At 59.2% G+C, this 13,468-nt stretch overlaps 1 protein-coding gene across 1 annotated transcript in view; it reads left to right on the plus strand.

Annotated features, from left to right (window-relative positions):
• TUB (TUB bipartite transcription factor) overlaps nucleotides 1-13,468 on the plus strand; it is a 65,286-nt gene that overhangs the window by 38,716 nt on the left and 13,102 nt on the right. The window contains 2 exon segments of the mRNA XM_032641349.1: nucleotides 11,311-11,362; nucleotides 11,833-11,995. Coding sequence (XP_032497240.1) covers nucleotides 11,311-11,362; nucleotides 11,833-11,995 — 215 coding nt within the window.

The raw sequence follows: 13,468 nt of genomic DNA on the forward strand, positions 1-13,468 counted from the left end.
CAGCCTTAGGTTCTTGAAGAGGAAGTCGTCTAAGCTCATCTCTGAAGTGGTAGCTGCTGATGGTCTGGAGGGTGGGGCTGACCTCTTGCTTCCATGCAGGGTTCTGTCCATAGGTCCTGACAGACAGAGGCCCTCAGGTAGTGATTTGCTATGCTGCCTTGGTCTCCAAGGCAGGGACCAGTCCCTTTCTGCTGCCCTTCCTGGGAGCCCGACAGGGGTGAAAACGGAGGCCCAGGCCAAGTATCCCAGCAGGCAAGGAAACAGCCCTACTTTTTGCCCCCTGCACCCAGCTCTGGGGTGAATTTTTTTGTCTGCCCTCTGTCCCCATTGACAGTGATAGCTCTTGGGGCCTGATAAATAATCAGAGGTCACAGCCTTTGGCAAGCGTCGATGCTGTGCCAGTTGGAGATGGATATGACCTGTCCACTCCAGAAGCCTGAAGAGGGAGGCTGGGTGTGGGTGCGTGCATGCATGAGCACTGCAGGAACTGTGATAGGCAGGAGGAAGTTAAGGACAAGGGCTGTGTGTGAATCCTGGCTTCACCATTGACCAGCTGTGTGACTTTGGGCAAGATCTTTGCCTTCTCTGTGCCTTAGTTTCTTCTGCTATAAAATGGGTATGATAATAGCACCTACCTCCTAGGGTGGTTCTGAGGATTACGAGTTACAGTATATAGCTAGCACCTGATGCTCAGCAAATGCTCCAAATGTCCTGGTTATTGTTTTTATAGCAAACGTGTCAGGCTGCAAGGCTGGCAAAGTCCTGGGGTGGGGAGTCCCGGCTGTGGACCCAGGGCAGTAGGATGGGGCCCTCCCTCAGCCCATTTGGCTGTCCTTACACTCTCTCCCCACCAGTCAGGCAGTCAAGGGATCCCACATGGACACACTTCTGCCATGGTTGGGGGATGGCACTGCTGAATCCAGGGTACACAGGAGGACAGCCACCTGCAGTGTGGAGACGGTGCCCCTCAGCAGACCCCTCCAAGATCACCTGGTCTCTCCTCCCTGCTTCTGCCAGCCCTGCTGTGGACTTGCTATCCTTCACCTCAAGATTCCACAGTTTGCTTTAAAGTTGGTGCTCGTCACAGCCAGGACCTCCTCAGTGCTCAGAGACTTTAAGATTACCTTTGTTGAGAGGTTTTTGCCTCCGTTTAAGTATGGCCCTTAGAAAGGGCTTTGGAGGGCAGAGACCCTGGTTCCTTTTCAGCTCCATAGCTGCCAAGCTTTATGTCCTTGGGCATCTTAGCCTTCCTGAGGCTTTATTCTCTGGGAAACAGGAACAACTACTTGCCTCTCAAGGCTGCTGTGGAGATCAAGTAATATAAATTTACAACGGCTGGGGATGCAATAGACGGTAAATGCATCCTTGCCTTGACTGCTTAGAGGGGAAGCACTCCTCCGCAATGAGGAAACAACTCCTTTACTAAAACCAAAGAAAGAAGGTCCCCCGGGCGGCATGTGAGAACTGGAGGCGGCATGGAGGGGCGAAGCTCAGCCTCCATGCTTCGGACCTGAACGTTCCCCAGGACCTCTTTCGGTCCTTTTTGGCATCATTCCCTTCCTATACAACTGGATCCCACTCCCTACTTCTCCCCTCCCCCTCCATTTGAGCATAGGTTTCCCATCCCTTAGTGGAGATAGGTAGGCCAGGTAGGCAGGTGTTAGAATTATCCCCGTTTCACAGAAGGAGAAACTGAGGCTTGAGGTCGGAGACCCGCCCAGTGACAGCGCCTGTTCACCCAAAGTGGGCTCAGGCGCGGTCACGTGTGCGGAGCCTGGGGACCCGGGCTTTCGGTGAGGGGGATGGGGTAGTTTGGGACGCCGGAGCCGGTCTGGGGGTGGGGTCTCCGCCGGGGGCGGGGCGAGGGAGGAGGGGGCGGGCCGCCGCTGCCACCAAGCAGAGCTCGGGCGCTGGGCGCGGAACCCAGCCCCTCTGGCGGCGCCCGGCGGTGCGGACGGCCTCTCCCGCCTCCACGCGCGCGCACGCCCGCCCGCCCGCCCGCGGCGGCGGCGGCGGCGGCGGCGGCGGCGGCGGCGGCGGCGGCGGCGGCGGCGGCGGCCCCGTGCACTCCGGCGCTTCGCCCATCGCGCCGCGCAGGCAGTCGCTCGCCGAGCCCGCGGCCGGGGCCCTGGCGTGTAGCGCGGGCCTCGGCGGGGCCCAGCGCTCCGGCCCGGGAGGATGCGGCCCTGGGCGGCCCGGGAGCTGAGCAGGGCCCCCGCGCCGGCCCCCGCGGGCCCCGGCCTCCGGAGCCGCAGCTGCCGCCCCGCCCCCGAGAGACATGACTTCCAAGCCGCATTCCGACTGGATTCCCTACAGGTACGCGGGCGCCGGCCCCCACCTTCTCTTCGACTCGGGGGCTCGGGCCTGGCCCACCACCCTCCAACGCTGAGGGCTTGGGGCAGGGTCAAGGGTGCCGGGCCAAGGTGCCCACCCCCCCGAACTCGGAGCGCAGGGCTGGCTGGGGACACTGGACTGGGGCGCAGGGCAGCTGTACCGTCTTCATCTGGCCCAGCCCCGGGGGCGCGGGTTGGAGGCTCTGGGCCTTCCTGCCCCAACTTTGGGGGCCCCAGTGGACTGAACTAGCGTGCTCCGCTCCCCCACTTATCCGCCGGGGTTGCTGGAAGAGGCCAGTGCTCTGGGCCTGTGTGGGCCTTGGGGCAGTCAGTGCCATGTGGCCGCCTGGGGAGGGAGTGAACGGTGCTGAGCCCCCTCCTAGGCCTAGCACACCGGTCTTACGCCAGTATAGCGGCGTGCACACACCCATACATCTGCAGGCATGCATCCACAGGACCAAAGACTCTCATGCTGGTCGGTTCACACACTCAGGGCATGAATTCCTGGAGACAGTCATTCTGAACCTAAAGCACAGACTGCTTTTATATACAAGCACCATGTATTGCTACACACACACACACACAGATACAGATTCTCGGGCTCACACAGGTGTACACCTGCCTATCCGTGCACACACACATCCTGTATTTGGGGAATACCTGCCTCCCACTACCCACACACAAGACTACTCATATCTTTCAGAGAGTCAGAAATCCACTTGCTAACTGGTTTACACCTGGACACACACCAACCCACAATATATGAGAACTGCCTTCACGTGCACAGAGCACCTAGGAACCCAGGCACACTCAGGGAAGCATGGCCACCCTGTGTTCCCTGATGCTGTGGTCTGCCCCAAGGACAGCTGGGCTTTCCTGCCTGTGTGGAGGTCGGGGTGGGGGAGGGGTCCCTGGGGCTTGCACAGGTGCAGGCCTTTCTACATCCACTCTACTCCATTCTCTTCATTACCACTGGAAAAGAGCTCATTGCCATGGCAGCACCAGATCCTTGGCCACCCATTGGCTCCTTGGTTGCCATGGGCTACGGGGCTATCTCCAGGCCTCCCCTGAGAGGCATGTGTGTAAAAGGGGTGCCCACTGCTAAGGTCCACTATGTTCTTGCTGGCCCAGGTGCACATGCTTGTGGCTGGTAGGCACAGCCTCTCCAGACCTGCCTTGTATCACAGCCTACTCTCAAAGGGAACTGATTCCAGTCACTGATAGAAAGTAATTCTGACAGAGCTCTTCTATGAGTCTGTCCAGACAGCATCCAAAATGGAAACCAGCTGAAACTGCCTGAGGCTTGTTAAGAGCAGATCCTTCTACAAACAAGCACCTGTCACTGGCCTGGGGATTCAGAGTCTCTCTTGAGAACTGTTGTTGTCTCTAATCTCAGCACCTTTGGGGGCTTCAGGGCTTCCCAAGTTAGAATTTGTGGGTGCCCCTCCCACCAACACACACACATGTGTGCACACACACGGGTCAACCCAGGGTTTCCGGTAGACGTATACAGTCACACCTCAGAGTCTCGCATAGACCAGGAGATTCTCCCATCAGGGGACCGGGGCTGTGCTGACTTAGGAGGGCTGTCACCCTGCACAGGGCATCCCGGCTGGGGGCACAAGTCGTTTCCGGAGCATCCTGGCCTTCTTGACAACATGTGGGCTAAGGACCTTCTAGAAGACAGTGCCGCCACAAAGAGTATCATTAACCTTTTCTAATCACCCAGCAGAGGTACCTGGACAGTGCCTGTGGGCTCAGAGGCCTCTAGTGCTGGGGAAGTACCTGAACGGGGGTGCTGATGGCAGGGTGGCGGCCACAGACTAACTCAGGAGGCAGGGAGGACAGGGGCAGCACATGGGGCTGGGATATGACGGCGTGTTTAGATTATGGCAAGCTGGGGGCCAGGCCAGATCGTGGTTCAAGGAAGCCTCTCCCAGGAGCCAAGGACCAAAGCGACTTGTAGAGTGAGTACACAGGTCTTAGAGAAAGTCTGCCTCAAACTGGGGAGGCTTAAGCCTGCCTCTGGGAAAGAGGGCCCTAGGGAGGTCGGGTCGTCTCTGGAAAAGGGCTCTGTCCTCCGGCGGCGAGTGCCCAGGCACTGGCATCCTGCAGAAAGTGAATTGGCACTTGCCCCAGCCTAGGCCCAGCAATGCCATCCCCTCATTCCTTTCTTGAGCCCACACACTCCAGCTGGAGCGCAGAATCCTGCCGCCCCGAAGCCCAGCCCCAGGGAGCAGCTTGGCACCCTTGTGGCCCTGCCCTGGGCACTCTCCCAGTGCTCTGCCACCCTGCCTTCTTGCTCTGTGGCAGGGAGGGTGGGTGTCTAGCTGGGGGCGGGCTGTAGTCAGAAGTTGCCAGACTCTCTCCTGCCTTGCTGGGGTCTTTCTGAGCCTGTACTGTGCCTGGGAAAGCACTGGACTTGGGTGTAGACTTCCAGAATGGGGAGATCTGGCTGAGAGGAGATGCAAATGGCCTTTTGCACTAGCAGGGCTGCTGATTGCAGTCAAAGCCACATGCCTGCCTGATTACAGAGAAAAGTGGGACGGAAGGCGGCAAGGCAGTGTACTTGCAGATGAGGGGGATGGGTACGTGTGCACGTGTTTTCATGTGGGGTTTCCCTCATGTCAGACCGGAATGTGTCATTTGGCTTGGGGACCACAGGTCGGTCGATATCTCGTTAGCTCTGCTGGTGAGGGCTCTGTTCTCTCTGTGGTGGTTGCACCTGCGTCCCCTGGGCCCGGCTCCTTTTCTTTGAAGCAGTGACAGCTGGTGATAATCATCTTAAGGGTAATTGTGACTCAGTTTATAACGATCACAGATTAATCTCACGTTCTGACTTAGAAGCGAGCCATTTAGTTGATAAAGTGTAGCAGTTGGAATAGCTTTTTGCCTTTTTTTCTATTATTACTGCTACTGATTTCTATTTCTGCCATCTGTCTTCACCTGTGTTCTTGAGGAGCATTAACTGTCCCTGGTTCATGATTTTACAACTTTTTATGGGTTGTAGGTGGAGCGCTGAGAGTCAGGAAAGCCTGCTGCCCACAGGTGTATTGGAGCGTGGGAGTGATGGCCAGCCCTGTCCTCAGTGCTCTGTCTGCACGGTCCTGCGGCCGTTGCCTGCTGTCTCCCTCACCGGGCCGTGAACTCCTGGAGACCAGGAACTGCATCTGGAGAGCAGCCTGTTTGCCTGGCATGACCCAGCATGGATGTGATGCCCACTACTTTGAAACAAAGTGGCATCCCCAGGTGGATTTTAGGACTTCCTGGCTTTCCTGGTGCCACACCTGTGTTCTCAGCACACCTAAGGGCTGCAGTACTCTCCCCTCACAATGGGGCTTTCTGAGTGCTGCTGGAAAAGCACAGCTCTACGTCAGAGAATGAGAACCTCAGGCAGGAGTGGCCCTCACAGGCTGTCCGGTCCTCTGTGTGAATGCTCCCTGTGTAGCATCCGTGCGAACAGCCTCCATTCAGGTGGACGAGAACGTTAGAAAATCCTCCCTTGCGGTGGTGAGCCTAAGCCCGTCTCTGGGTTTCCCCTCCTCTTGGTCCTCGTTAAGATCCTCCTGGATCCCCCTCCTCTCACTCCGCTTACCGGGGAATGGAATGACTACTCATTAAACAAGACTCTGACTCTCAGTTCTCCCTCTGGGCGGAGCCTCAGAGGTGCCCAGACCCTGGCCCACTGCTTCACTTCTGGCAACGGGAAGGAAGAGCAGAATCTCCGCTCCCAGTTCCGCAGGGAGTCTGTCTCCTCTCCCACCCTGAGCGTCTTTGGGAAGTCTTCTTGCTGCTGCCTGGGGCGGAAGGAGGACGCACAAGGTTGGCAGATGATTCAGGGAGCAGGGATGCTGTGATGCCCTCAGATTGGTCTCTGCCCTCCTCCAGCGCGGCTCCTGGAGCCGCAGGCGGGGGCCTGGGTGTGGCCTGTCTAGCTGTCCAGCGCCGAGCGGAGTGAGGCTTTTCCTCCCTCTCTCTGGACCCCTGCTCCTGTCGCTGTCCTCCAGGCCTCGGTACCCCCGTGGGATGGCTTTGAGACGGATCAGTCACCTCAAGGCCTCTAAACAAAACCGCAGAGTCTTTCACCAGGCTGCTTGTCAAGCCCTGTCTCCTCCATTCTGCCTGCGTGGGAAGACCTGGGTTTGGGGGCCCACCTGTAAGACTTGACCACTTCCTGTTAGGTTTCCAGGGTCTTCTGAATTCATACTCTCTTAGTGAACAGTTAGTATGTCTTCTACTTTGTGTCACCTGTAAGTCTGCTGAGGGCTGCCTTGCGTCAGGTCATCGATGAACTCGCTAACCAAGAGAAGCCCGATGCTAGAAAGCTCCTTTGATGACGGCATGACGCACTGTTGCCAGAACCTTTGTCCGTCTGACTGGCCTGGCACACCGCTTACGTGGCTTTGTCTCCCCCGCGTGGTATCGCTGCCGGTCCCTGCAGCTCCACGCGGAAGCCTGGCTGTACTGTCCTCCTGTCTTTTCTGATAGGTCCGTGGACGTGTGCCCTGACTTGCACACTTGCCCTGACCCTAACGGTCACGTCCCTTCTAGCTGTTCAGTCGACCCCTTCCACACGGTCTTACCTGGGGCCACACGGATCTGCACAGTATAATGTCTTCCCCCATCTGAACAGAAGGCTGTGCTTGCGTGCTTCCAGCCTTAGGGCAGTTCCTCGGTTTCTTTTTTGTTCTTTAGAGATCCCCAGCTCTGGCTCCTGGTCTCTGTTTGCATGGCTGAGCATTAGAATCACCTAAGTCACTTGCTTTAAAAAAGGAAGTGTGAGGTGGAGGATTCATTGTGGGGCATCTTCCCCAGCAGGTCTGAATTACCAGGTGAGGCTGAGTGCCCCCAGCAGTTTGGATTCACCTGGTAAGTTTGGGAGCCAGTGGCTGGAATGGAGACGCCTCATCTTGTGAGGCTGGAACTCTTCCGAGCAGCGTGGTCCTCTCCCTTCTGGAGCTGCCCCACCGTGTGTCTTTCCCGCGACGTTCCAGTTAGCCACTCGGCAGCAGAAGCCACAGATCTAGACATGCTGGGTGGGCGGGTGGGGTCTGGCATGCGCCACAGAGTTTGCAGCCAGGCACATTGGGTGGTCTTTCCTCCCCTGACAGCCCACTTCCCTGATTGCTTGAATCCAGCAGGGGCAGGTTCCACTGTGACTGAGGGGAAGGAAGGAGGGCAGAGGGCGGGGAGTGGGCACGGAGAGTGGGTCTGCCCTGAGGTTGGCCTGGCCGCCCGGCCTCTGGTCAGCTCTGGTGGATGAGCTGCAGCATGGAGGTGGGGTCTAAGAGAGGGGGCACCCGCTCCCTAACTGTGTTGGCCAAGTCTGGCTGTTCCAGCCGTGGGGGAAATGTCCCTGCCTCTTTTGTTGTCACACACGGTTCACTCTTCAGATACCTGTCTGGCGCCTCAGAAGAAGCAAGGGGATGTGGAGGGGCTGTCTCCTGGGAGGTGAGGGGGCCACTTGGTTGGCCTTGGGCAGAGCAAATGGACGGGTGGACACAGCAGACCAGGTTTCTCTGGCCTTCATGAGCCAGTGACCGATGTCTCCCTGGGCCTCCCTGGTCCGCCCTTCAGCAAGAGGTGACCGTCGTGAAGGAGCCGCCAGGGTCAGCTGGAAGACCCATCCATCAGTGCCCTGTCTCCTGTCTGAGTCTCCTGGCGGGGCTGCAGCTGGCAGCCTGGGCTTGGCAGTGGTTCCATTATAGGAGCCCGAGTCATTAAAAAGCCATTACTGTCTGCTCTCAGGGTTATCTTTTAGTGCTGTCTAGAACAGTGCCGTCAGAAAGAGGCAGGCCTGGGTGTGTCCTAAGGAAGGAAGATGCCTAGGAGAGATTCCGTCACAGGAGATGGGAAGGCAGGGACATCTGGTGGACGGGGAGGGGAGGGGGCCTGGGCCTGCTGCGGAGGAGAGAGGAGCTTCCGTTCTGCTGTCCCTGGAGACGCCGTCATTATTGTCATTGTTCAGCTGTGTGCAGGGGAGTCTTTGTCATTCACCAGGGACAGATGTTGTGTGCTCCGGATACATTGTTGTCAGGCAGAAACACCACCCGGTACAGGCTTGCCTATGCTGGGTGATGTGGTCCACCTGGTGCCTTTGCGGCTCTCCTGGAAACGCCGTGCTGTACCAGGAGCCTGCTGTCCTGCACGTGGCGCTGCCCACTCTCGGAGCCTCCTCATTCGGCTGGATTGTCGGCCCTCCTGGATGGGTCTTGCTCAGCCAGGCGTGTCCTTATTCACCGAGCACGTGTTGCTTCTCCCAGCCTTGCGTCGTCCACTCCTGCAGCGTGCCTGGTGGTGAGGGAAGAGGTGGGCGGCTCTCCAGGCACTTCTGGGGTGTCTTGAGTCTTTGGAATCTCTTCAGAAGCCTCACCCTTGTGTTCATCCATCTTTCTTTGAAGGCCAGTGACTAAGTCCATTCTACCTATAATTGTACCTGCTGACCAGTGTTACTAAAGCCTAAGGCTCTTTGTCATTCTCCTCCATCAGGGAACGGGGTGGGGACAGAGGACGAGGAAGTGACGCTTTCGTGGAACTGCGTGGAAACTCCATGGCAGTGGGACAGTGGCCTGTGGCAGGAAGACGTCCTCCCCTCATGGATGAGTCGAGCAGCCACTGTGACCAGCAGTTTGGAGGTGGCACTGCTAACGCGAGCTTACCTCTCAGCGGGATGTCACCCCTTCCTATTAGGGGTCAGCGCCTTTCATGGTGTCAGCGCCATGGAAATAATCGTCTGTGTCCTGCTCAGCCAGGCCCAGGGCTAGGAACGACCCAGGTGACTGCCCCCGGGCCTGTCCTGTGAGAGTGCCGTGGCTCGCGTCGGCCCCGTGAGCCAGGGAATGGCCTCTCCTGCTGGCAGGAAGGGGAGGAGCCAGCACTGCCTTGTGGAGGTGACATGGGCTCCTGTGGCCCAACCACCAGGACATGCCTGAGATGGCAGGCCGCCCCGTGGGGGCCAGGCGCAGAGCTTGGCAAGCAGGGCGCAGTTTTGCTCCTCTCGGCCAGGTGGCACACAGAGCCAGACTGTAGTTGTCACCCATATCCTGGAAGCCACAGACCACAGTGGACAGCGGTGTTGCACACTCACCCTTTGAAGACGTTTCGCCCTTGCGTTCTCCAGTCAGGCCATGGACTGGAGGTGGAGAGGCAGGAGGAGGAGTTGTAGCCTCTCGGACCTGACAGGGCTCCCAGGCATCCTGCTCACCCTGGTGCTCCCCCTCCAGCCTGGGGTGCGGTCTTCTGTGATGGGATACTCACCACCCCAGCCAGCTGGGAGTTTTCAGAGCTATTCCTGTCCTCTGGGCCTGGCGTCGCCCTCAGGGAGGCCACGTGCAGCTGTGCGCTCTTAGGCAGGTGGGCTCCTTTAGGTAGACTGAGGCCTTGAGCAGAAGCCTGTCTGTTGAGTAGTGTGTTCTCCTGTGCTCTGGCAGCTGGGGGTTTGGTGAATGGGGCTGTTCTGTGCAGGGCCCCAGATCACAGCTGGGGCTCCTCTGGCGCGTAGAGCAGCCCACGGGCATCAGGAAAGTCCTTCCCCGATGGCAAGTAGGTAGGACAGCTGCTAGTTCAAAATATGCCGTCTTCACGGGTTGTGGCCAGGGAGGTGAAGACTGCACCCAGGGAGGTGGGTGGTGGGCTGTCTGCAATCCATGGACTCGCTGCCACCCTTTGGCTGGCTTCCGCAGCACAAGTAGTTCGCCTGAGCTGAGACGACGTTTCAGGTCGATTGTTCCAGGTGGAAAGGGCTACTGCTGTCAGAAGTAGGTGGAAATGCTTCACCTTGTCTTCAGGTGATGTGACCTCATCTTTCCCCCTTACGTGTGTACTGTACTTAGCTACACACAAGCACACCCGCCTCTTAAACGGGTGTCTGCATGCATTTATGTTCAGGTGTGTGCTTACACATGTAGATGCCCTCACACATTTGGACATCTCCCAGTGCACACGCATGAGATATTCCTGCAGCCTCACACACAAACCCGACACACTTGGACATACCTGTGCAGGCATCCACACAAGGTCTGATTCAGGGGCAGGCTCTGGAATAACTGGGCCAGGGCAGCCTGCAGTTCCCAGAGCTCAGATCCTCAGGCTCCAACCCCACCCCGTGCAGCTGTCCTGACCTTGGCTTTATAGGTTTGGGCCTAGGTCTCATGCATGTGTCTTAGACTAGGAACAAAGTTAAGTGGTTGGGGATCCCTACTTGTGCTCTGCCTCACTTGGCAGCAGAGCTGGTCTGTGCGAGATGCTGCTGCCCGTCCCAACACCGTAGGTAGGGACTCAAGGATTTGATGCCCTGCAGCCGCCCACTCTGTGTCTGTGGCCAGGGAAAGGGCCTGGTGGCCGGTTGATGGGCTGTGTCTGCCCTGCACACATCTGCACCCAGCCCTAGCCATTTCCCGAGGGACTGGTTGGTGTCATAGTTTCACTCTCCCAAATGAAGGGACCTTCAGTCCTCTTTAAGTGGGGCGGTGGGGGGGGTGGGCAGTGTCAGCATTTCCACTTTACCACCTGGAGAGCCAGGAGTTCGCCTTAAACGGGTGGGGAGAGAGTCTGCTTCAGAAGACCCAACCTCCACCAGAAAGGATGGAAAGATGGAGCTGGAGGGACAGGCCCTTGGGTCTGAAGCCCATCCTTGGGCCTGGCTTGTGCCTGATTCCTCTGGATCTCAGTCAGGCCTGGCCCTTCTCATGGCCCCAAGGGGAACATCTCCTCTGTATTTACTGGGGCAGGGCGGACTGGGAAGTCCTTGGGGAGCAGGCATCCCAGCAGGAGATAAGTCCCCAAAGTGGCAGGAAGATGGCTCATGGCTTCATGTCTCAAGCTGGTTCCCAGATAGTAGCTTCACCCTTCCTTCCCCTCCCATGCCCAGCAGACATGACGGGAGGGGTTTAAAGAGACCAGACGTGGCTGGGGGTGGCCTCTGGGCTGTCCTGGCTCCTTGCGGGCAGGCCCTGAATACTCGTCTCTCCGTCCGCAGTGTCTTAGATGATGAGGGCAGCAACCTGCGGCAGCAGAAGCTCGATCGGCAGGTGAGTGAGGCTGGAGCCGGGCGGAAGGGTGGTCAGCGCTGGCTATCCCGGCCAGAGTCTGGGCGGGGGGGAGGGCTGTCCTCCTTCCTGGGGTGATCCTGCCTGGTGGGGAGAGGGGCCCCTCCCAGGAGAAGAGAGGCGAGCTCTCTCCTTTACCAGCTCGGCATTAGCACTGCCCCGGCATCTGGGGCTTCTGCCGGCGGGCAGCTTGGGTGACCGCAGTTGGACATCTGTGCCGTTATCCTGCCAGGGCAGCTGCCTGGGCTGACACTTGCCAGCTTCCACTGGACCCCACGTCTTGGGGCACCAAGGACATGAGGCCAGGGTGGGCTGTGGACCGCACTGTGACCTCTGGAACCGGGCCGAGCGAGCAGGTCCTCTCCGGTCCCAGGCTGGGTACCTTCCCTTGGGCGAGGCGGTCGGCCCTCTCAGGGCCCGCCAACCCCTGTGCTTGTCCGCTGCCTCCGTAGCGGGCCCTGCTGGAGCAGAAGCAGAAGAAGAAGCGCCAGGAGCCCCTGATGGTGCAGGCCAATGCCGACGGGCGGCCCCGGAGCCGGCGGGCCCGGCAGTCGGAGGAGCAGGCCCCCCTGGTGGAGTCCTACCTCAGCAGCAGTGGCAGTGCCAGCTACCAAGGTAAACCCCACCCTTGGGACAGCCTGGGGAGGCCCCTGCGCTGCAGCTTTAGACCCCAGCACTGCTTTGGGGAGCCCGTCCGGGACTTCCTGCTGCCCTGAGTAGGCGGGGGGCTCATCCTGTCAGGGGTGCCCAGGCCGAGTATGGCTCCCGGCCCAGGTGGGCAGCTGAGTGGGGCAGGCGGAGGGAGGCTGGGACCTGGAGCCTTGGGCTCCTGAGTCCGGTGCCTGGGCCAGAAGGTACAGCTTTATGGACCCTGGAGTTCAAAAGTCCAGGTTTCTGATCTGAAACATTTCCCTGAGAGCAGGAGGCAGCTCCCAGGAGCAGAACAGTCTGCTACCCGCCAGCATGCTGCCTCCTGAGAGGAATCCATCTCAGCTTCCTGCCTGCCCCGTGCCTCTTACGACAGACACCTGTTGCCTCCCCGCCCTGGCCTCCCCACACCCTCAGTGTCCTGGCTTCTGGCCTGCCGGTGCCGGCACGGAGCCGTGCTAGCCAGCAGCCTGCAGCTCCCATCTGTGTTTGTACACTCTGGTTCTCGGCAGGGGACTCTCGGCGGCTCATCCTGGGCCCGGGGACCGGGTGGCTCCATTGCATCCCAGTGCCCGGCACCCTCCTTCCTGCTCAGGACCCTGGGCTGAACGGAGGGTTGGTCTCTCTGAGCCTGAAAGGAGGACTCAGACTCAGTCCCCGCTGTCCCCTGCTGGTGCCGGCAACCACGGGGGGCTTCTCCATCAGCCAGTGACTCTGAGAAGGTTGCAGGCATCTGGCTTTTGCAGCTGGAGGGAGCCATGGTGTTCCCCTCCTTCTGTGGCTTCCTCAGGGCGTGCTGCCTCCAGCCCCTTCAGTCTACTGGTCGTTGCCTTGCCTCGGGGCCCCTTCACAGCAACGCCCCTGTGTGCTTCAGTTCAGCTCGGGCCACAGCTGGCATGTCTGTGCTCCACCTGAGAGGCCCTTCAGGGGAGGGTCAGTCTCTGGGAGGCAGTCCCAGCTCTGCTCCACATGGAACTGGCCTCCGGCCCCACCCTAACCTGGCAGGCTTCTCCGCGTGCTTCGTCTGTGGGTGCCGCCGCAAGGGTGGCGGAAGTGCCTTGCAGAGAAGGCCCTCGCCGTTCTGCATCCAGTGGAGCCTGGCACCTGGCCATCCGAGGCTGCCCGTGGGAGGGGAGCCTGCTCCTGGGACCTCGGGCCCTGCCAGTTGGCGCCAGGGCCAACGTCTAGAGGCTTTGAGAGAGTCTGGCAGGTCACAGCTGTGCGGTCACTTTGGCAGGTGTTTCTTGAGCACCGACTGTGTGCGGGGTAGGGCCAGCCCCGCAGAAAGACTGCAGCCCCTCTGAGACAGAGCGAACGGCCCAAGTCAGAAGGCAGCTTGCTCACTTGTCATCTGCTCGCTGGTCCCCATAAGCGAGTCACTTACCTTCTCTGGGTCTGTTTCCTGCCCTGTAAAGTGAGGGAAATTGTGTCTCAGGGCTT

Source organism: Phocoena sinus, chromosome 8 (assembly GCF_008692025.1).
Source record: "Phocoena sinus isolate mPhoSin1 chromosome 8, mPhoSin1.pri, whole genome shotgun sequence".
Lineage (NCBI taxonomy): Eukaryota > Metazoa > Chordata > Mammalia > Artiodactyla > Phocoenidae > Phocoena > Phocoena sinus.